Source organism: Physella acuta, unplaced genomic scaffold, assembly GCF_028476545.2.
Source record: "Physella acuta isolate Inbredline_101_S28 unplaced genomic scaffold, ASM2847654v3 ptg000913l, whole genome shotgun sequence".
Taxonomy (NCBI): domain Eukaryota; kingdom Metazoa; phylum Mollusca; class Gastropoda; family Physidae; genus Physella; species Physella acuta.
Window position 1 is genome coordinate 613,280 of NW_026732430.1, and position 21,887 is coordinate 635,166.

General features: G+C 43.1%; 2 protein-coding genes and 1 long non-coding RNA gene across 3 annotated transcripts; all 3 read right to left on the bottom strand.

Annotated features, from left to right (window-relative positions):
- On the bottom strand, positions 1 to 2,484 carry LOC131953163 (protein 4.1-like). Its single transcript, XM_059316221.1, has 6 exons — positions 2,344 to 2,484; positions 1,886 to 1,973; positions 1,549 to 1,701; positions 1,307 to 1,404; positions 435 to 613; positions 1 to 100 (listed from the first exon to the last, which is right to left on the bottom strand). Exons 1-6 carry the CDS (start codon positions 2,409 to 2,411, stop codon positions 84 to 86), a joined length of 603 nt encoding a protein of 200 aa, XP_059172204.1. The 5' UTR covers positions 2,412 to 2,484; the 3' UTR covers positions 1 to 83.
- Positions 2,485 to 2,681: 197 nt separating this feature from the next.
- LOC131953170 (uncharacterized) lies at positions 2,682 to 4,623 on the bottom strand. Its single transcript, XR_009388604.1, has 4 exons — positions 4,521 to 4,623; positions 4,249 to 4,299; positions 3,664 to 3,913; positions 2,682 to 2,807 (listed from the first exon to the last, which is right to left on the bottom strand). It is a non-coding gene; the product is annotated as an uncharacterized LOC131953170 (long non-coding RNA).
- A 1,968-nt stretch (positions 4,624 to 6,591) lies between these two features.
- On the bottom strand, positions 6,592 to 14,456 carry LOC131953172 (vesicular inhibitory amino acid transporter-like). The gene is made up of 4 exons (XM_059316227.1): positions 14,226 to 14,456; positions 9,347 to 9,580; positions 8,034 to 8,233; positions 6,592 to 7,141 (listed from the first exon to the last, which is right to left on the bottom strand). The coding sequence occupies exons 1-4, from the start codon at positions 14,451 to 14,453 to the stop codon at positions 6,592 to 6,594; spliced, it is 1,212 nt and encodes a 403-aa protein (XP_059172210.1). The 5' UTR covers positions 14,454 to 14,456.
- Between the last annotated feature and the right edge of the window lie 7,431 nt (positions 14,457 to 21,887).

A 21,887-nucleotide genomic window follows, 5' to 3' on the forward strand; every position in this document is an offset into this window, starting at 1 on the left:
GACAATTCTCTGACGTCAGGTGTTACATAGGTTGTCAGGTGTTACATAGGTCGGTACACTCAAGATGACAAGGCACTTGTCATTTAAGATGGCAGCAAGGCTGTCAATAAAAGCATAAATTATAGGATTAATCATATCTAAAGAATATTTTGATTACATGAGAGAGAGCTCAAAATACAAGCTTTCTTCATTAAAGTTGCTTTAACTGTTCACAGATATAATATTTTAGGTGGATGAAATACTCACAATAGTTGATAGTTTTGTGAAATATTTTAGGTGGCTGAAATACTCACAATAGTTCATAGTTTTGTGAAATATTTTAGGTGGCTGAAATACTCACAATAGTTGATAGTTTTGTGAAATATTTTAGGTGGCTGAAATACTCACAATAGTTGATAGTTTTGTGAAATATTTTAGGTGGCTGAAATACTCACAATAGTTCATAGTTTTGGATCTGTGAAACAGAGAGCCAAGAGAATGTCTAGTTTTGGCCTTGTTGCTCTCCTGTGGCGCTGCAGCATTAGTCCTGGCCTGGTGCAAGGTCCGTCCTGTAAAGCGAAATTTGGAGCCAGACCTAGAAAATCTTTTTTTTGCCTGGTCAGCTGATCTCAAACTGGTGAAACAAATCGTCTTTGTTTAATCTCAAACTGGTGAAACAAATCATCTTTGTTTAATCTCAAACAGGTGAAACAAATCGTCTTTGTTTAATCTCAAACTGGTGAAACAAATCATCTTTGTTTAATCTCAAACTGGTGAAACAAATCATCTTTGTTTAATCTCAAACTGGTGAAACAAATCATCTTTGTTTAATATCAAACTGGTGAAACAAATCATCTTTGTTTAATCTCAAACTGGTGAAACAAATCATCTTTGTTTAATATCAAACTGGTGAAACAAATCATCTTTGTTTAATCTCAAACTGGTGAAACAAATCTTTGTTTACAACACTTGAAAATGTAAGTCCCCAGTACATGAGCTGTGTACATATAACACTAAGTGATATGGCAGCTTCATGAGCTGTGTACATATAACACTAAGCGATATGGCAGCTTCATGAGCTGTGTACATATAACACTAAGTGATATGAGAGCTTCATTTCAAACAGCTTTGAACTGTTTTTAGCATTAAATAGACAAGATTTGTAGTCTAGCTGAGGCAGCCCACTCACCCAGCCAAATGTTGAAGTCAGTTTTGTAGAACATTACTCTATACCACCCCCTACTGTTACTACTACTATATCAACCACCCCACACCAACTGTATCTTTTAACTGTTAACTAGCAGTTTTTAAAACATTTTTTTCTTACCGAATAAAAACATGGTGCTCAACAGTTATTTTCCACAAAGCTTTGGCTGCTTTATTATCAGGCAATTTGAAAGTAACCCAACTTTCAAAGCTACTAGACTACAGGAAAAGAGTAAAACATCAAAATTACTAAACATTTGATGTTTATTAATATAAGGTTAATTGCTTCCACAAACTAAATGTATAATAATTCAAAATTGATTGCTACAGTATGTAAATATTTAATTATTTAAAGTTAATTACTTCAGCAGGTTTTACTCTGAGAAGGAATTTATTCCTTCTATAAGAAATTTTCAGAATTTTTGGCCAGTTAAATTTGTTAATTAAAATATTTTCTCTGTAAGTTGATATTCCAGCAGCGCCTATTCCCAAAAGAATATCTTTATTCTCTGCATCCTGTAAATATAAATAAATTAATTAGTTTAAACATTTTCCCAAATGAATTTAGTTTTATTTATTTATATGAATATACATATACATTTTACATTATTTTAATCAAAAATGGGCAAAAATTGAATCTTAAGCAAGTTTTGTGACTAAAACCTGTTAACTGCAAGTTCAGACCTGCAACTAAGTTTACCTTGACTTGATGAAGGTCAAGGCCATAAAGGTCCATTTTGTGACTGTATTCCAGGTAGTGCAGGGCAGCTTGTGCTGGAGTTTGACCTCTAGAGTTCAAAGGTTAAGCATTGTAAAACTTGTAGCTAATTTACTTTAATTTCATTTTAAAAATAAAGCGAGTTGCAACAGTAGTCAGATTTATTTAGGATTTTTTTTTATCACTACAAAATATGAAAAATTTATAGGACCCTACTTTAACTAATGTTGCCCGTCTGAAATTTTGAATGCCCCCCCCCCCCCCCCCCCTTGTTGAGAGTAAAAATATCTGAAGTAACACTGAGTAAAACCATGGAAACAACACAAGCTAATGAATGTAACCATGGAAACAACACAAGCCTATCAGTGTAACCATGGAAACAACACAAGCCAATGTGCGTAACCATGGAAACAAGACAAGCTGTTTATCCCACCACTCACTTGTGTTGTTTGTGTAAGGCAGCAATTTTGTAGATTAAGTCTTCAGTCTGGTCTGGGGCAAAAGGCATGTCTCTAATGTAATCCACACCTGTGCCATGGTCAATGGGGTCATAGTCACCAATATCAGCCTGGACAGCATACGACCCTAACTAAACTGCTAAAACCTTCTGTTTTTACATCTAAACTCTCAAAACTTTCTGTTTTTACATCTAAACTGTCTAACTTTAAAATTAGTATTTTAGGATATAATAGAACAGTATGTAACCTATAATAATAGCCTATTATAAGTGAAATAAAAACATGCATAATAATATTTGAAAAAAAAATACCCCTCTAAACTGATTATCTCCCTTGCCACATGTTTGATTAGCTCCCTTGCTGTATGTCAAACCAAAATAGTCCCTCTCTGACAACTGTAGATGGGCGCACACTTTATCAAACAACAGCTGACCCCTTGCATGTTTCTAGGCAGAGTATAAGACACTAATCAATAATCAATATATGTTACTTTAAGAAACTAATCAATAATCAATATAGGTTACTTTAAGACACTAATCAATATAGGTTACTTTAAGACACTAATCAATAATCAGTATAGGTTACTTTAAGACAATAATCAATATAGGTTACTTTAAGACACTAATCAATATAGGTTACTTTAACTTAATTTAAGACACTAATCAATATAGGTTACTTTAACGTACTTTAAGACACTAATCAATATGGGTTACTTTAACTTCCTTTAAGACACTAACCAATATAGGTGATTATAAGACACTAATCAGTAACCAATACAGGTTACTTTAAGACAACTGTTATGTATACAATAATGAGACTATACAGACTGCAAGCATTAAATTAGATTGGTGATGTTGATCAATTGGTTAGGTTGGTGTGGGTTAGGTTGGTGTGGGTTAGGTTGATGTGGGTTAGGTTGGTGTGGATTACGTTGGTGATGTTGACATTGGTTTAGGTTGGTGTGGGTTAGGTTGATGTGGGTTAGGTTGGTGTGGGTTAGGTTGATGTGGGTTAGGTTGGTGTGGGTTAGGTTGGTGTGGGTTAGGTTGATGTGGGTTAGGTTGGTGTGGGTTAGGTTGGTGTGGGTTAGGTTGGTGTGGGTTAGGTTGCTGTGGGTTAGGTTGGTGTGGGTTAGGTTGATGTGGGTTAGGTTGGTGTGGGTTAGGTTGGTGTGAGTTAGGTTGATGTGGGTTAGGTTGGTGATGTTGACGTTGGGTTAGGTTTGTGATGCTGACGTTGGGTTAGGTTGGTGATGCTGACGTTGTGTTAGGTTGATGATGTTGATGTGTTGAAACCGCCTACCTCTACCGTCACCTTGTGTACATCACCATTCAACAAATTCACCACACACAGCAGGGGTCGTATGGTGCTGGGTACTGGTGAGACATCACCACATGAGAATGGTGACACATCACTACATGAGAGTGGTGACACATCACTACATGAGAATGGAGACCCATCTGGACACACACTGTGGTCAGTCTGTTGTGTCAATGACCCACTTAACGACCTTGACCTTCCATCTTTCTCCATGTTTGCCGTCTGATAAAGCCTATTGAGACAAGACTGTTTTACTCAAATTACAAACACCACGTGATTAGGCACAAATATAAATTGTGTGTGAACATACGTCTCCAGGAAAAAGGGTATAACAGCAATCACTTGACCGAGGTTTTGGGAAGGAAATTTTTAAAATTGGAAGATTAAAAAAAATGTAAACAAAGCCCAGGAAGTGACACCGTGGATTATTGAGAGGCGAAAATATGGTCCACATTTTGAGCACACCCCACATTTTGAGCACACCCCACATTTTGAGCACACCCCACATTTTGAGTACACCCAAAACCACAGTGAAAACACGCAGGAAGGAAATAAACGCAAACTTACACCGTGTCGACACCAGTAGCAGTAATGGTAAGCAGGACAAGATGTGTTGGCCTACCAAACGTCGAAACAAAATTAATTTTAATGGATGTAAACTAACAAAGAATAAGGGAAACAAATAGTTATCAAAGAGATACTATAAAAAAGAAGTAGAAAACATCAGGTTAATTGATACTTTTAACAAAGAAATACGAAAACGCCAACGGTTGCTACCAACAAAAAGTAAACAAAGCCACAAACTAACACTGTTTAAAGCACACAATGCCAAGACTCACTAGACTCGCCTCCTCAGAATCACGTAAGTCTCAAGCCGAGAACACCGTGTGAGAACACCGTGTGAGAACACCGTGTTTACAGCACACAGAAAAACTGGTTGAATTCTACCACAGGTTGGCTACATCAGACATGTTAGGATTTCACCAACACCCGACCTAACGTCCACCACCGTCCACCACCCCCACCTACCAGCCACCTGTTACATTCTCGTCCGTCCACTACCCTGGACATACGTGTGTTCGTCACGCTTGACTAGACACAGCACATTATTGTTGCCGCCTGCGGTCCAGTGAACTCTGGTGACCATCACCTTAACACTGGGGTTGGTACGCTGGGGTCATTAAAGTTGACCTACGTCTGTTGGAACCCGCGGCCATGCCGAACATATGACAGAGAGAGTTCGATGGACGCTAGCGCCAGTATTTGGGAGACGGTTAGGGTCGGCTAATGGGGGGTGGGGGGGGGGGGGTGGGGGGGGGGGGAGTGGACACGGCTGTTTCATCTCTAGGGCAAGCCGCTGCTGAAAGTTGGCGTCAAAACTAAACAAAAGTTTATTTAGGGTTTAGTTAGGTCCACAATACTCTATCAATACACACACACGTCACACACCCGCACAAACACACACACTTGCTTGTGAGTTAGTTATCTCATGTGTATATTAAGGTCAATCAATATATGGCTTTTGACGGGGAAATAGAATCCTAATGCTGTTCACACCCAAAACAAACAGAAAAAAAAACAACTAAGATCCGCTCAGAAAAGAAAAATAACAACTTATTGTGGAGTTTTTATTTATTTTTTAACAACAGGATCTTAAACGAAAATAGACTAGAATGGACGTTACAATTAAAAAAAATAATGTTTGCGATTTGTAATGAGTGGGGTATGAGTTTTCGAAATGTTGTAAATAAAAACATGAACCGGAATATAATACCAGACAATTATGTGAGGATGATCTATTGATGGAATAGCCAGTATGCGTTCACCAAAAATCCTGTGTAAAAATGCTTGAACAAAAAAACATCAATTGACGCGGAGAAAAAATACAAATTCTCTGTTACAAATTGTATTATTGACGTTCCTTGAAAATGTAATTTCAAATTCTCTGTTACAAATTGTATTTTTGACATTCCTTTAAAATGTAATTTCTCTTGTTTTCAACATCGTGTGGTATACTTAAAGAATCCGCCCCACACATATTATCACACATACCCGCCCCACACATATTATCACACAAACCAACTCCACGCATGTTATCACACTTTGGCCATCTACATTTTTTTCTTTGACAAAATCCCCTCACACATACAATATTTAAACACAAACTTGACAAAATCCCCTCACACATACAATATTTAAACACAAACTTGACAAAATCCCCTCACACATACAATATTTAAACACAAACTTTAAGGAATTAAAATCTTTCTTTGACAAAATCCCCTCACACATACAATATTTAAATACAAACTTTAAGGAATTAAAACCAAGTCGGCGTTCACAGTTTCAGATATCATTACCTATATCAGCCCTTAATCTTCAGACACTACTTGTACTTCATAAGTTCCTTAAGCTACATTCTGATTTGACAAGAGTTTAGCGGCCTTGTAATAATGCGGTGGGTTTACGGTACCGTTGCTATATTTAAAAAAAATATTTCCGTAGACTTTCTGTGTTTTCCTGCAGTTTTATGGCATCAGTTCAGATATTCTGCTCTCCCCTGATCTGCCCGGGGCACACTCCCCACCCCCTGTCGTAGCCAAATTCGTTGCCTCTCCCAGTACGAAAATCGACATTTTTTTAATGTTCTCTTTTCGACTTTCTTGGGCAATTTCCTTTTGTTTAACACTGTGTCCTATGCACATCATTATGTCCTATACCCGTCATTGTGTCCTATACCACGCCATTATGTCCTATGCCATGCCATTATGTCCTATGCCACGCCATTTTGTCCTATGCCTTGAACATTTTCTGCTAGTTCTGATGACCCAGTGACCTAACCATTTGAGCTCACGTGATGTACCGATGTTACTCTCAGATAAATTATTTACACAGCTAAAGCAACAAGCATCAATTACTCAGCGGCAGCTTAAGGGTGTGAACTGGCGATGGCGGCAAGCCACGGAAAGCTCTCGTCAGCGCATGCGCGGAGTAATAAATTCCTATTCCCCCACAGGCAAGACCAAGGACGATGATGCAGACGTCCAGCGCCCTCGCTGGGCGGGACATGGCGAACCAGCGCAGACGTAGGTGGAAGTAGCAGGGCCAGACGAAGGACAACATGGTGCCCGTGAAGCTGCCGATCAGACCCATGAGCAGCGCGAAGTGGGGGACAATGATCGCCATGGCGCACGTGAACAGCACCAGCCCCAGACGTAGACTTAGGCCCCACCATCGCAGCACGTGCTGGTCGTCTAGGCAGGGCGGGCAGCAGGTGTGGGGCGCGCCCCTGAAGAAGGCCGCCTCCAGCAGCTCAACAGAGGCGTAGTAGGGCAGCGGGTAGGAGAGCATGGCCTTGCAGACGAGGATGATGTTGACGATGAGCTTGAGACTCAATGAGGGCAGGTTGTTGGTCACCACTTCTAGCGTGTCAAAACCCCAGGTCAGAAAACCGACGTAGCTGTTGGTAGAAATGGGGGGGTGGGGGGGGTGGGGGGTGGGAGGATGTAGAGAATGTTTATGTAACCAAACCGCAAGGAAATTGAAAAAAAAAACAACGGAAGGTTAAAAGACCAAGATTATAAAACCAGGACAATTTTTTTTTTCAAGATTGTAGTGAGTTTAAGGCCCTAAACATTTGTCAGGAAAGTTTTCATTACGGTTTTCTCATATATTCTTGTTAGAGAAATTTACAATAGGCTTGAAAAGTTTGTTCTAAATAGTTTCAAATAGTTGTTGCAAGAGAGCACATTTTTCAACCAAAATTGAATATTTCATAACATTTGAGAAATAAGTACAATGTGAATGTTGGATGATTGTTGAATGAATGTTGGATGAATGTTGGATGTATGTTGGATGAATGTTGCATTCATGTTGGATGTATGTTGGATGAATGCTGGATGAATGTTGCATTCATGTTGGATGAATGTTGGATGAATGTTGCATTCATGTTGGATGTATGTTGGATGAATGCTGGATGAATGTTGCATTCATGTTGGATGAATGTTGGATGAATGTTGGATGAATGTTGGATGAATGGTGGATGTATGTTGGATGAATGCTGGATGAATGTTGGATGAATGTTTGATGAATGTAGGATGCAATTTGGATGTATGTAGGATGAATGTTGGATGAATATTGGATGAATGTTGGATGCAATTTGGATGTATGTTGGATGAATGTAGGATGCAATTTGGATGTATGTTTGATGAATGTAGGATGCAATTTGGATGTATGTTTGATGAATGTAGGATGCAATTTGGATGTATGTTGGATGAATGTAGGATGAATATTGGATGAATGTTGGATGCAATTTGGATGTATGTAGGATGAATGTTGGATGAATGTTGGACCTGAATAGAGCTTTGAAGACCGCAGCGGTCAGGTGTGTCCACGTCATCATACACTTGAACTTTGACCTGTCGCGAAGCTTGCCCTCCAGGGAGGGGAGGAAGATCTGTGACGTGTACGAGAAGACGATGATGCCCAGTGAGATGGGAAATGTCCAGATGTCTATCCGCACCTGCACGTCTGACCATCGCCACTGGTCAGCCTGTGGAGTCGTTCAAGTTAGAAACAAGTGTGTTGTAAGCTGGTTAACATACATATTTATGTCGTGAGCTAGATGACATACATATTTATGTCGTGAGCTAGATGACATACATATTTATGTTGTGAGCTAGATGACATACATATTTATGTCGTGAGCTAGATCACATACATATTTATGTTGTGAGCTAGATGACATACATATTTATGTTGTGAGCTAGATGACATACATATGTATGTCGTGAGCTAGATGACATACATATTTATGTCGTGAGCTAGATGACATACATATTTATGTCGTGAGCTAGATGACATACATATTTATGTCGTGAGCTAGATGACATACATATTTATGTCGTGAGCTAGTTGACATACATATTTATGTCGTGAGCTAGATGACATACATATTTATGTCGTGAGCTAGATGACATACATATTTATGTCGTGAGCTAGATGACATACATATTTATGTTGTGAGCTAGATGACATACATATTTATGTCGTGAGCTAGATGACATACATATTTATGTTGTGAGCTAGATGACATACATATTTATGTTGTGAGCTAGATGACATACATATTTATGTCGTGAGCTAGATGACATACATATTTATGTTGTTAGCTGGTTGACATACATATTTATGTCGTGAGTTAAATGACATAAACATTACTGGCGTTAGCTAGTATACCAATTATTGACGAGCATATTATTCTACTGACTCGGGTCTAGGGTCCGAACTGGAGACCTCCGGGTTAGAAGTCGTGTGCTCTACCTCCCGGGCACACCGTCCAGTGCACACATTAGTGGGCAGCTGATATTCTAATTATTGACATGCATGTTCTGACTAATTTGTCGCTAACAATTTTCTAATCAACGAGGGCTAGACATGACAGGTGTTACGTGTGTCAGTAATGTCAGTTGTCATATTACGTGTCATATGACAACTATGTCATGTGAATCATGGCTGTCAGCAAGAATTTAGTCAAACTGTAATGTTCACCTTATAATCAGAGAGGGGGAGGCGTCTATACCGTTGCTAAGATACCCCTCACCCAGCCCACCACACCATGCTACGGTAATGAGAAGAGACAGAGCTAGGGTGCTGGTCACATTACCTTGGTGAAACAATAGATCAAGATAATTGCGTTGATGAGCATGTGCGCCACCGTGCACCACATGCTCAGTGTGCTCACGCGGACCAGCGAGGTCAGGAAGGCACACGCCAGCAAGGGAGCCGTGCACAGGAGGATCCAGGAGGTCAAGGTCAGGGGCGTGTTGGGGAAACTCCCCTGGATCAGGTCGCCACACAGCAGCACGTACAGAATACACGTCATCAGCAGCTCGATCAGCTGTAAGACAGGTGTGAGACAGGTGTGAGAGAGGTGTGAGACAGGTGGGGTGTAAGACAGGTGTGAGACAGGTGTGAGACAGGTGTGAGACAGGTGGGGTGTAAGACAGGTGGGGTGTAAGACAGGTGTGAGACAGGTGTGAGACAGGTGTGAGACAGGTGTGAGACAGGTGTGAGACAGGTGTGAGACAGGTCTGAGACAGGTGTGAGACAGGTGTGAGACAGGTGTGAGACAGGTGTAAGACAGGTGTGAGACAGGTGGGGTGTGAGACAGGTGTGAGACAGGTGTGAGACAGGTGTGAGACAGGTGTAAGACAGGTGTGAGACAGGTGGGGGTGTGAGACAGGTGTGAGACAGGTGTGAGACAGGTGGGGTGTAAGACAGGTGTAAGACAGGTGTGAGACAGGTGTGAGACAGGTGGGGTGTGAGACAGGTGTGAGACAGGTGTGAGAAAGGTGTGAGACAGGTGTGAGACAGGTGTGAGACAGGTGTGAGACAGGTGTGAGACAGGTGTAAGACAGGTGTGAGACAGGTGGGGTGTAAGACAGGTGTAAGACAGGTGTGAGACAGGTGTAAGACAGGTGTGAGACAGGTGTGAGACAGGTGTGAGACAGGTGGGGTGTGAGACAGGTGGGGTGTAAGACAGGTGTAAGACAGGTGTGAGACAGGTGTAAGACAGGTGTGAGACAGGTGTGAGACAGGTGTGAGACAGGTGGGGTGTGAGACAGGTGGGGTGTAAGACAGGTGTAAGACAGGTGTGAGACAGGTGTAAGACAGGTGTGAGACAGGTGTGAGACAGGTGTGAGACAGGTGGGGTGTGAGACAGGTGGGGTGTAAGACAGGTGTGAGACAGGTGTGAGACAGGTGTGAGACAGGTGTAAGACAGGTGTGAGACAGGTGGGGTGTGAGACAGGTGTGAGACAGGTGTGAGACAGGTGGGGTGTAAGACAGGTGTAAGACAGGTGTGAGACAGGTGTGAGACAGGTGGGGTGTGAGACAGGTGTGAGACAGGTGTGAGACAGGTGTGAGACAGGTGTGAGACAGGTGTGAGACAGGTGTGAGACAGGTGTGAGACAGGTGTGAGACAGGTGTGAGACAGGTGTGAGACAGGTGGGGTGTGAGACAGGTGTAAGACAGGTGTGAGACAGGTGTAAGACAGGTGTGAGACAGGTGTGAGACAGGTGTGAGACAGGTGGGGTGTGAGACAGGTGGGGTGTGAGACAGGTGTGAGACAGGTGTGAGACAGGTGTGAGACAGGTGTGAGACAGGTGGGGTGTGAGACAGGTGTGAGACAGGTGTGAGACAGGTGTGAGACAGGTGTGAGACAGGTGGGGTGTGAGACAGGTGTAAGACAGGTGTGAGACAGGTGGGGTGTGAGACAGGTGTGAGACAGGTGGGGTGTAAGACAGGTGTAAGACAGGTGTGAGACAGGTGTGAGACAGGTGTAAGACAGGTGTGAGACAGGTGTGAGACAGGTGTGAGACAGGTGTGAGACAGGTGGGGTGTGAGACAGGTGGGGTGTGAGACAGGTGTGAGACAGGTGTGAGACAGGTGTGAGACAGGTGTGAGACAGGTGTGAGACAGGTGTGAGACAGGTGTGAGACAGGTGTGAGACAGGTGTGAGACAGGTGTGAGACAGGTGGGGTGTGAGACAGGTGGGGTGTGAGACAGGTGTAAGACAGGTGTGAGACAGGTGTAAGACAGGTGTGAGACAGGTGTGAGACAGGTGTGAGACAGGTGGGGTGTGAGACAGGTGGGGTGTAAGACAGGTGTGAGACAGGTGTGAGACAGGTGTGAGACAGGTGTAAGACAGGTGTGAGACAGGTGGGGTGTGAGACAGGTGTGAGACAGGTGTGAGACAGGTGGGGTGTAAGACAGGTGTAAGACAGGTGTGAGACAGGTGGGGTGTGAGACAGGTGTGAGACAGGTGGGGTGTAAGACAGGTGTAAGACAGGTGTGAGACAGATGTGAGACAGGTGTAAGACAGGTGTGAGACAGGTGTGAGACAGGTGTGAGACAGGTGTGAGACAGGTGGGGTGTGAGACAGGTGGGGTGTGAGACAGGTGTGAGACAGGTGTGAGACAGGTGTGAGACAGGTGTGAGACAGGTGTGAGACAGGTGTGAGACAGGTGTAAGACAGGTGTGAGACAGGTGTGAGACAGGTGTGAGACAGGTGGGGTGTGAGACAGGTGGGGTGTGAGACAGGTGTAAGACAGGTGTGAGACAGGTGTAAGACAGGTGTGAGACAGGTGTGAGACAGGTGTGAGACAGGTGGGGTGTGAGACAGGTGGGGTGTAAGACAGGTGTGAGACAGGTGTGAGACAGGTGTGAGACAGGTGTAAGACAGGTGTGAGACAGGTGGGGTGTGAGACAGGTGTGAGACAGGTGTGAGACAGGTGGGGTGTAAGACAGGTGTAAGACAGGTGTGAGACAGGTGTGAGACAGGTGGGGTGTGAGACAGGTGTGAGACAGGTGTGAGACAGGTGTGAGACAGGTGTGAGACAGGTGTCAGACAGGTGTGAGACAGGTGTGAGACAGGTGTGAGACAGGTGTGAGACAGGTGTGAGACAGGTGTGAGACAGGTGTGAGACAGGTGGGGTGTGAGACAGGTGTAAGACAGGTGTGAGACAGGTGTAAGACAGGTGTGAGACAGGTGTGAGACAGGTGTGAGACAGGTGGGGTGTGAGACAGGTGGGGTGTGAGACAGGTGTGAGACAGGTGTGAGACAGGTGTGAGACAGGTGTGAGACAGGTGGGGTGTGAGACAGGTGTGAGACAGGTGTGAGACAGGTGTGAGACAGGTGGGGTGTAAGACAGGTGTAAGAAAGGTGTGAGACAGGTGTGGTGTGAGACAGGTGTGAGACAGGTGTGAGACAGGTGGGGTGTAAGACAGGTGTAAGACAGGTGTGAGACAGGTGTGAGACAGGTGTAAGACAGGTGTGAGACAGGTGTGAGACAGGTGTGAGACAGGTGTGAGACAGGTGTGAGACAGGTGGGGTGTGAGACAGGTGGGGTGTGAGACAGGTGGGGTGTGAGACAGGTGTGAGACAGGTGTGAGACAGGTGTGAGACAGGTGTGAGACAGGTGTGAGACAGGTGTGAGACAGGTGTGAGACAGGTGTGAGACAGGTGGGGTGTGAGACAGGTGGGGTGTGAGACAGGTGTGAGACAGGTGTGAGACAGGTGGGGTGTAAGACAGGTGTAAGACAGGTGTGAGACAGGTGGGGTGTGAGACAGGTGTGAGACAGGTGTGAGACAGGTGGAGTGTAAGACAGGTGTAAGACAGGTGTGAGACAGGTAGGGTGTAAGACAGGTGTGAGACAGGTGTGAGACAGGTGGGGTGTAAGACAGGTGTAAGACAGGTGTGAGACAGGTGGGGTGTGAGACAGGTGTGAGACAGGTGTGAGACAGGTGGGGTGTAAGACAGGTGTAAGACAGGTGTGAGACAGGTGTGAGACAGGTGTAAGACAGGTGTGAGACAGGTGTGAGACAGGTGTGAGACAGGTGGGGTGTGAGACAGGTGGGGTGTGAGACAGGTGTGAGACAGGTGTGAGACAGGTGTGAGACAGGTGTGAGACAGGTGTGAGACAGGTGTGAGACAGGTGTGAGACAGGTGTGAGACAGGTGGGGTGTGAGACTGGTGTAAGACAGGTGTGAGACAGGTGTAAGACAGGTGTGAGACAGGTGTGAGACAGGTGTGAGACAGGTGGGGTGTGAGACAAGTGGGGTGTAAGACAGGTGTGAGACAGGTGTGAGACAGGTGTGAGACAGGTGTGAGACAGGTGTGAGACAGGTGGGGTGTGAGACAGGTGTGAGACAGGTGTGAGACAGGTGTGAGACAGGTGTGGTTTGAGACAGGTGTGGTGTAAGACAGGTGTGGTGTAAGACAGGTGTGGTGTAAGACAGGTGTGGTGTAAGACAGGTGTGGTGTAAGACATGTGGTGTAAGACAGGTGTGGTGTAAGACAGGTGTGGTGTAAGACAGGTGTGGTGTAAGACAGGTGTGGTGTAAGACAGGTGTGGTGTAAGACAGGTGGTGTAAGACAGGTGTGGTGTAAGACAGGTGTGGTGTAAGACAGGTGTGGTGTAAGACAGGTGTGGTGTAAGACAGGTGTGGTGTAAGACAGGTGGTGTAAGACAGGTGTGGTGTAAGACAGGTGTGGTGTAAGACAGGTGTGGTGTAAGACAGGTGTGAGACAGGTGTAAGACAGGTGTGAGACAGGTGTGGTGTAAGACAGGTGTGAGACAGGTGTGGTTTGAGACAGGTGTGGTTTAAGACAGGTGTGGTGTAAGACAGGTGTGGTGTAAGACAGGTGTGGTGTAAGACAGGTGGTGTAAGACAGGTGTGGTGTAAGACAGGTGGTGTAAGACAGGTGTGGTGTAAGACAGGTTTGGTGTAAGACAGGTGGTGTAAGACAGGTGTGGTGTAAGACAGGTGTGGTGTAAGACAGGTGGTGTAAGACAGGTGTGGTGTAAGACAGGTGTGAGACAGTTTGGGTATAAGTAATAGTAAGACAGGTGGCTTTAAGACATCTGTCAACTGTAACAACCAAAGAAAAGTGGATCTCTCTAGCGTAGTTTTTAATCAACTTGGAAGAAATTATATGCTTAACAAATACAAGTCTCAGAATATCAGGAACACTTCCTACCTGGGCACACCTGACGATTCTGGCACCGTACCGTGCTCCCCACACAGCCGTTGCGATGTCCACGTAACTGGAACGCACGCGGACTCTTTGACCCATGGGGTCAAGGTCGTAGAGGCAGTCGACGAGGATGTTTCCGGTGTGGCAGCAGATGTAGGCCACCAGCACCATGGCAACCACAGCCCAGTAGCCGCCCTGCAGCACGGTGTAGGGGAAGCTGACGATAAACATGCCCTGTGGATAGGGGGCACAACTCATGTATGCCCTGTGGATAGGGGACACAACTCACGATATGCCCTGTGGATAGGGGGCACAACTCACGATATGCCCTGTGGATAGGGCACACAACTCACGATATGCCCTGTGGATAGGGAACACAACTCACGATATGCTCTGTGGATAGGGCACACAACTCACGATATGCCCTGTGGATAGGGGACACAACTCACGATATGCCCTGTGGATAGGGGACACAACTCACGATATGCCCTGTGGATAGGGGAGACAACTCACGATATGCCCTGTGGATAGGAGGCACAACTCGCGATATGCCCTGTGGATAGGGGACACAACTCACGATATGCCCCGTGGATAGGGGAGACAACTCACGATATGCCCTGTGGATATGAGACACAACTCACGATATGCCCCGTGGATAGGAGTGACAACTCACGATATGCCCTGTGGATAGGGGAAACAACTCACGATATGCCCTGTGGATAGGGGACACCTCACGATATGCCCTGTGGATAGGTTGCACAACTCACGGTATGCCCTGTGGATAGGGGGCACAACTCACGATATGCCCTGTGGATAGGGGACACAACTCAGAGAGCCGTCTCTAAATGACGTCACGCTTGTTTAGATTTCTATTTTAGCCAATGATCTCTCTCCATTGCGCCACATTCTCACCAAACGTTAACACGTATGACGTCATAATGCAGCTTGTCCTCCTACCCCACGCTGCTTCTCTTTTGTGAAACAGGTCTTGGGATCAAAGGTCTTGGGATCAAAGGTCTTGGGATCAAAGGTCTTGGGATCAAAGGTCTTGGGATAAAAGGTCTTGGGATCAAGGGTCTTGGGATAAAAGGTCTTGGGATCAAAGGTCTTGGGATCAAGGGTCTGGGGATCAAAGGTCTTGGGATCAAAGGTCTTGGGATAAGGGTCTGGGGATCAAAGGTCTGGGGATCAAAGGTCTTGGGATCAAAGGTCTTGTGATCAAGGGTCTTAAGATCAAAGGTCTTGGGATCAAAGGTCTTGGGATCGGAGGTCTTGGGATCAAAGGTCTGGGGATCAAAGGTCTTGGGATCAAAGGTCTTGGGATCGGGGGTCTTGGGATCAAAGGTCTGGGGATCAAAGGTCTTGGGATCAAAGGTCTTGGGATCAAAGGTCTTGGGATCGGGGCTCTTGGGATCAAAGGTCTTGGGATCGGGGGTCTTGGGATCAAAGGTCTTGGGATCAAAGGTCTTGGGATCAGAGGTCTTGGGATCAGGGGTCTTGGGATCAAGGGTCTAGGGATCAAAGGTCTTGGGATCAAAGGTCTTGGGATCAAAGGTCTGGGGATCAGGGAGGATCGATGAGCCAACGATTAGGATTGTCATCCCAAGAAGTCGGTTCAACATGATTCAAGTATTACTGGCTAGGTCTGGTTGTCCCTCGGTCAACATGCTGAGCAGTCACTTCTTGAGGGGTCATATGTTGAGGGGTCATATGTTGAGGGGTCATATGTTAAGGGGTCATAAGTTGAGGGGTCATATGTTGAGGGGTCAGATGTTGAGGGGTCACATGTTTAGGGGTCAGATGTTGAGGGGTCATAAGTTGAGGGGTCATATGTTGAGGGGTCATATGTGGAGGGGTCATATGTTGAGGGGTCATATGTGGAGGGGTCATATGTCAGGGGTCATATGTTGAGGGGTCATATGTGGAGGGGTCATATGTTGAGGAGTCACATGTTGAGGGGTCAGATGTTGAGGGGTCACATGTTGAGGGGTCAGATGTTTAGGGGTCATATGTTAATGAGTCATAAGTTGAGGGGTCAGATGTTGAGGGGTCATATGTTAGGGGTCATATGTTGAGGGGTCATATGTGGAGGGGTCATATGTTTAGGGGTCATATGTTAAGGGGTCATAAGTTGAGGGGTCAGATGTTGAGGGGTCAGATGTTGAAGGATCGTCTTGAAAAATGTTCTGGACGTAGGGACGGGCGGAGGAGAATGAAATATGGGTGTGGTGTCACCAACCCTCACCCCCTACCCATTCGCCTCTGCCCGCCGCCCCATGTACCGCCATCTTGCAGTGGTATCGACTCCAGCGCGTGCACCTTGCCGCCACGCCCGACCCCCACAGACGGCCCCGACCCCCACCAACGGTACACGACAAACACCATGTTTGATTGCCATTCGATTTTCTCGCGCGCCTTACTCGCTAATTCCCAGACCGATTTTTGCCGTAATCGATTACCCTAGTGGTAATCAAGGAACCACAGAACAAGGGATTTGGGATCTGAAGTTCCCCCTCTCCACCCCCGCCCCCGTCCATCAAGATCACATGCCGAATATTCATCGCGATAAAAAAAATTGTTTTTGGGATTTTCAAGATGATTGTTGATTGATCGTGACCTTCGATCATCCCACGTGACCACCCATAAACTCTCACACCTGCATAACTTTTAATCCCCACCCACACCTGCATACCTTTGGGTAATCCCTACCCCTCCGGTCTTCTCATGGATAATCCCCACACACAACAGCCAACCCTCAGGAAATTCCCGTCAACACTGCTTTTCCTTTGCTTAATTCCCCACCCTCCTCCCCACATTCGCATGCTCTGGGGTAATCCCAACCCCCACCCGCCTACCTATAAGTTTTGCTTGCTATCCTAGAAAATCTGTTCCTTAGTTAAGAATTCATTCACTGCGTGTATATATATATATATATATATATATATATATATATATATATATATATATATATATATATATATATATATATATATATATATATATATATATATATATATATATATATATATATATATATGTGTGTGTGTGTGTGTGTGTGTGTGTGTAAGTGTATGTAATAACTGCATGCACATTCAAACTGCTCATATATACACGTAAAGACATTGTAGATAAACACATTACAATTTTACATGAATAATCTCATGCCACCATATATATATATATATATATATATATATATATATATATATATATATATATATATATATATATATATATATATATATATATATATATATATATATATATATATATATATATATATATATATATATATATATATATATATAAGGTCCAAGCCTGGCGACCAAGACGTATATCTGTATATCTGGATGTCTACCTGTATGGCGTTCGTGACGTTCCATCCGGCCTGCCACTCCGTGATCTTGTCTCGGGGATCTCCGCCAATCTCCGCCTCGTCCAGCTGTACATCATCCTGTAGCTGGGAACAGCTGGAGGACTTGCTGCAGCCCCCAGCCGTGCCCTCAGCCGTGCCCCCAGCCGCGCCCCCGCTGGTCTTAGAGTGGAGGAAGGATCCGTTCCTCATGGGATGGGACTCGTAGATCTGGTCCTTCACAGGGAGGAAATAAAACAGCAACATTCACAAGACATGGACCAAATGGCAATAGAGGAAATATAACAGCAACATTCACAAGACATGGACCAAATGGCAATAGAGGAAATATAACAGCAACATTCACAAGACTTGGACCAAATGGCAATAGAGGAAATATAACAGCAACATTCACAAGACTTGGACCAAATGGCAATAGAGGAAATATAACAGCAACATTCACAAGACTTGGACCAAATGGCAATAGAGGAAATATAACAGCAACATTCACAAGACATGGAGCAAATGGCAATAGAGGAAATATAACAGCAACATTCACAAGACATGGGCCAAATGGCAATAGAGGAAATATAACAGCAACATTCACAAGACATGGAGCAAATGGCAATAGAGGAAATATAACAGCAACATTCACAAGACATGGACCAAATGGCAATAGAGGAAATATAACAGCAACATTCACAAGACATGGACCAAATGGCAATAGAGGAAATATAACAGCAACATTCACAAGACATGGAGCAAATGGCAATAGAGGAAATATAACAGCAACATTCACAAGACATGGACCAAATGGCAATAGAGGAAATATAACAGCAACATTCACAAGACATGGAGCAAATGGCAATAGAGGAAATATAACAGCAACATTCACAAGACATGGACCAAATGGCAATAGAGGAAATATAACAGCAACATTCACAAGACATGGACCAAATGGCAATAGAGGAAATATAACAGCAACATTCACAAGACTTGGAGCAAATGGCAATACATGGTCTTCAACAATCTAGGCAAAACAAAATAGCGATGGATTATTTATTTTACGAGAAAGTAAAACATGTATTAAATATCCTGTGTTTTTTTCTACTCATATTAATACCTTGAAAATGTTATAATGTCTAACTGTATTAAAGACATTTGCTATCTACCAATAAAACTACATGTCTACTAATTAAGATTTACCATGACACATTGTTAAGGAGTCCCCAGCGTCACGCATCATCCAAAAAAGCAAGATCCCCCTCCCCTAAAATAACGTCACATCTTAGCCTACATGACTGCCATTCCCCCCCCCCCCCCCTCCGCTCAAAATTAACTTAAAAAAAAAATAAAAAATAAACAACACAAACCCTGCGATTTCCTTTAAAAATGTAGTTCAAAATTTTTGAACACGAGTAACACACACACACAATGTATTTTTATTTTAATTGTGTTCTTATTGATACATAATTCGGCGTCTTTAGCAGTGGCGGAACTAGAAAAAAAGGGCCACCCCGCAAAAAAATGTGTTGGGCCCCGCCTTCATATATATATATATATATATATATATATATATATATATATATATATATATATATATATATATATATATATATATATATATATATATATATATATATATATATATATATATATATATATATATATAAACACAAAATAGGAACATAGCATACTTATTTTTGGCCTGATAGGGTTTTGAAAAGAAATGATTTTTTTCAATTAAAACAAATTACAACTTGTCATGTATGCGAACATTAGTCTGTTAGGAAAATCTGCCTTTAGCCATTAAACTCCAGTCGGTCAAAAGTATATCTAACACGAAAGCTTTGTGTAAGTAATGGTATCTCGTGTTATGTTTATTTTTATGTTTTTTTAAATATTTATATTATTCATTTTAAATACCTTTCCTTTTTACACAATGTTATTCTTTAGTTAGTATTTTAAAAAATAATAATAATTAAGAGAAGTAATTGCTTTATAATTTGTTTAGTAACGAAACGCCGATGTGTTTCTATCCATCAGTACCGAAGTTGGGATTGTAAAACATTCAGGGGAGAGAGTTCAATTTATACACTTTTACTATCACATATTTTGTTAAAAAAAAATTAGTAAACGTACAAAAAACCGAAATTATTGGTTTTATATTCTTTATGATTATTTGTTAATTACATGATAGTACAGAATAATAGTTCTACCAATACAAAAAAAAACTTACATTTTACATTGTAAAATCACAATGTATCGTGGGCCCCTTCCCAACGCTATAAAGAAGCAAAAGTCGTCTTAATATCTAGTGGCCTCGTGCGCAACGGACTTTTTTTCAAAAGAACTTTGCCAACAACAGCGTGTGTTTGATTGTAGGAGAAAGAGGAATCGGCTTTCACAGTGGTTTAATAACAAACGGAAAAAGTATATACAAGAGCGTGGGATGGTTTGTTATAAAATAATCAAATCGCATCTACAGTAATATTTTTAGAAAAATATTTTTCAAAAATTAATTTTTTTTCTAACTATAATTTTTTTTATTATGGTCGGCTGTGGGCCCCTAAATGGCGCAGCCCCCCCCCCCCCCGGCATTGCGGGGTCTAGCGGCACTGTAGTTCCGCCCCTGGTCTTTAGTCGTATGTCGTAACGCCATGAATTATCTACCTGAGAAGTGGCCATGAACTTGGCAAATCCTAATTTCTCCTCCTCAAGGTCAGATGCTCGAAGTCGCCATGAAATTTTTGTTTTGGTCGCCAGGTAGGCGAGCCTCTCTCTCCAGCTCATGGTTGTAGAGCCTGGGTCAGTCTCTCTGTCTGGGTCAGTCTCTCTGTCTGGGTCAGTCTACCTGGGTCATTCTACTTGAGTCAGTCTAACTAGGCAGTGTATCAAGGTTCATCTACCTGGGTCAGCTTTATTGGGTCAGTTGAACAAGGGATAGTTGGTGAATCTACCTGAGTTTGCCTATCTACCGGGGTCAGTCTTTCAGGGTCAGTCTTTCAGGGTCAGTCTTTCTGGGTCAATCTTTCAGGGTCAGTCTTTCAGGGTCAGTCTTTCAGGGTCAGTCTTTCAGGGTCAGTCTTTCAGAATTAGTCTTTCAGGGTCAGCCTGTCTGTGTCGATCTGCTTGGGTCTGTCCAGTCAGTCTATCAGGCATGCGCCTGGAAAAAAAAAACATTTTAAACATAAGTTTCAAAATCTAATATAAATAAAGCGGGAGTGATCTCCTATAAAATTTCTCGAATTTTTTTTATAGGCCTATGTCTCTAATGGATATGGCACTTCCTGTACAATCGGGATTTAGAAGTGTTTTTATTTTATTTTATGATACTTAAAAATAAGTGTGCACCAAATGAACGCAAACAACATGTGTATAATAGTGTGGTGAATTAGTGCTTTATAAACGAAACATTGATTAAATTTAAAAAAGTTAATTAAACATCTAATTAAGTCACATTTTATGTCACAGTACATTGTTATCGAGTCTTTACCTACGTAAAAAGTTGAAACAAATCGAACCAGTTTATGTGATATTTTTTGAGAAATTGGAAATACCGTAGAGTACTACTTCCGGTCTCCGGAAATCAATCAAAATGTGAAACATTCAAGATAATAAGATCTATATAAAATTTTCGTTTATCTAAATGAAACGTTACTTACGTTACCGGTATTTTAGTAAAATACCACTTCCGGTTATTAGAGGTCACTGAAAAATTGAATATAATCCAAGTTTACTAATATATAAAATATCTTCTACCCAACTGAAACAGTACTTAAGTTTAAGTGTTCACACGGAAACAAAGTACGACACTCGATTACCAGATATCGTTCAAAAATTAAAAGAATACTAAATTAAACGGCGCTCAAGTTCTTTGCTTTTAACAAACCGGAAGTAGAGTATGTACCATTTCCGGTTACTGGAAATCGCTCCAAAGTTAATACAGAACTGCACATTTAATATAATACTTATATATGGAGTTCCGTCAACATAACTGAAACGGTACTCAAGTTACCGTGTTCATAAACACACACACACACACACGCACACACGCACGCACGCACGCACACACACACACACGCACACACAGACACACACACACACAAAGACAAAATTGCAGAACAATTTTTTTGGACGATTACAATGCACCCTTTATGTTCGTATATGGCAGGGGTTCCCAACCCTGTGCCCGCGGGCGCCATGGCGCCAGCTAAACGATTCGTATGTGCCCGCCTCTCACTATTCGACAGAGACAGATTTTTTTTTCATGAACATTATTTAAAATATGATTTATTTTTATCCATTTGTTA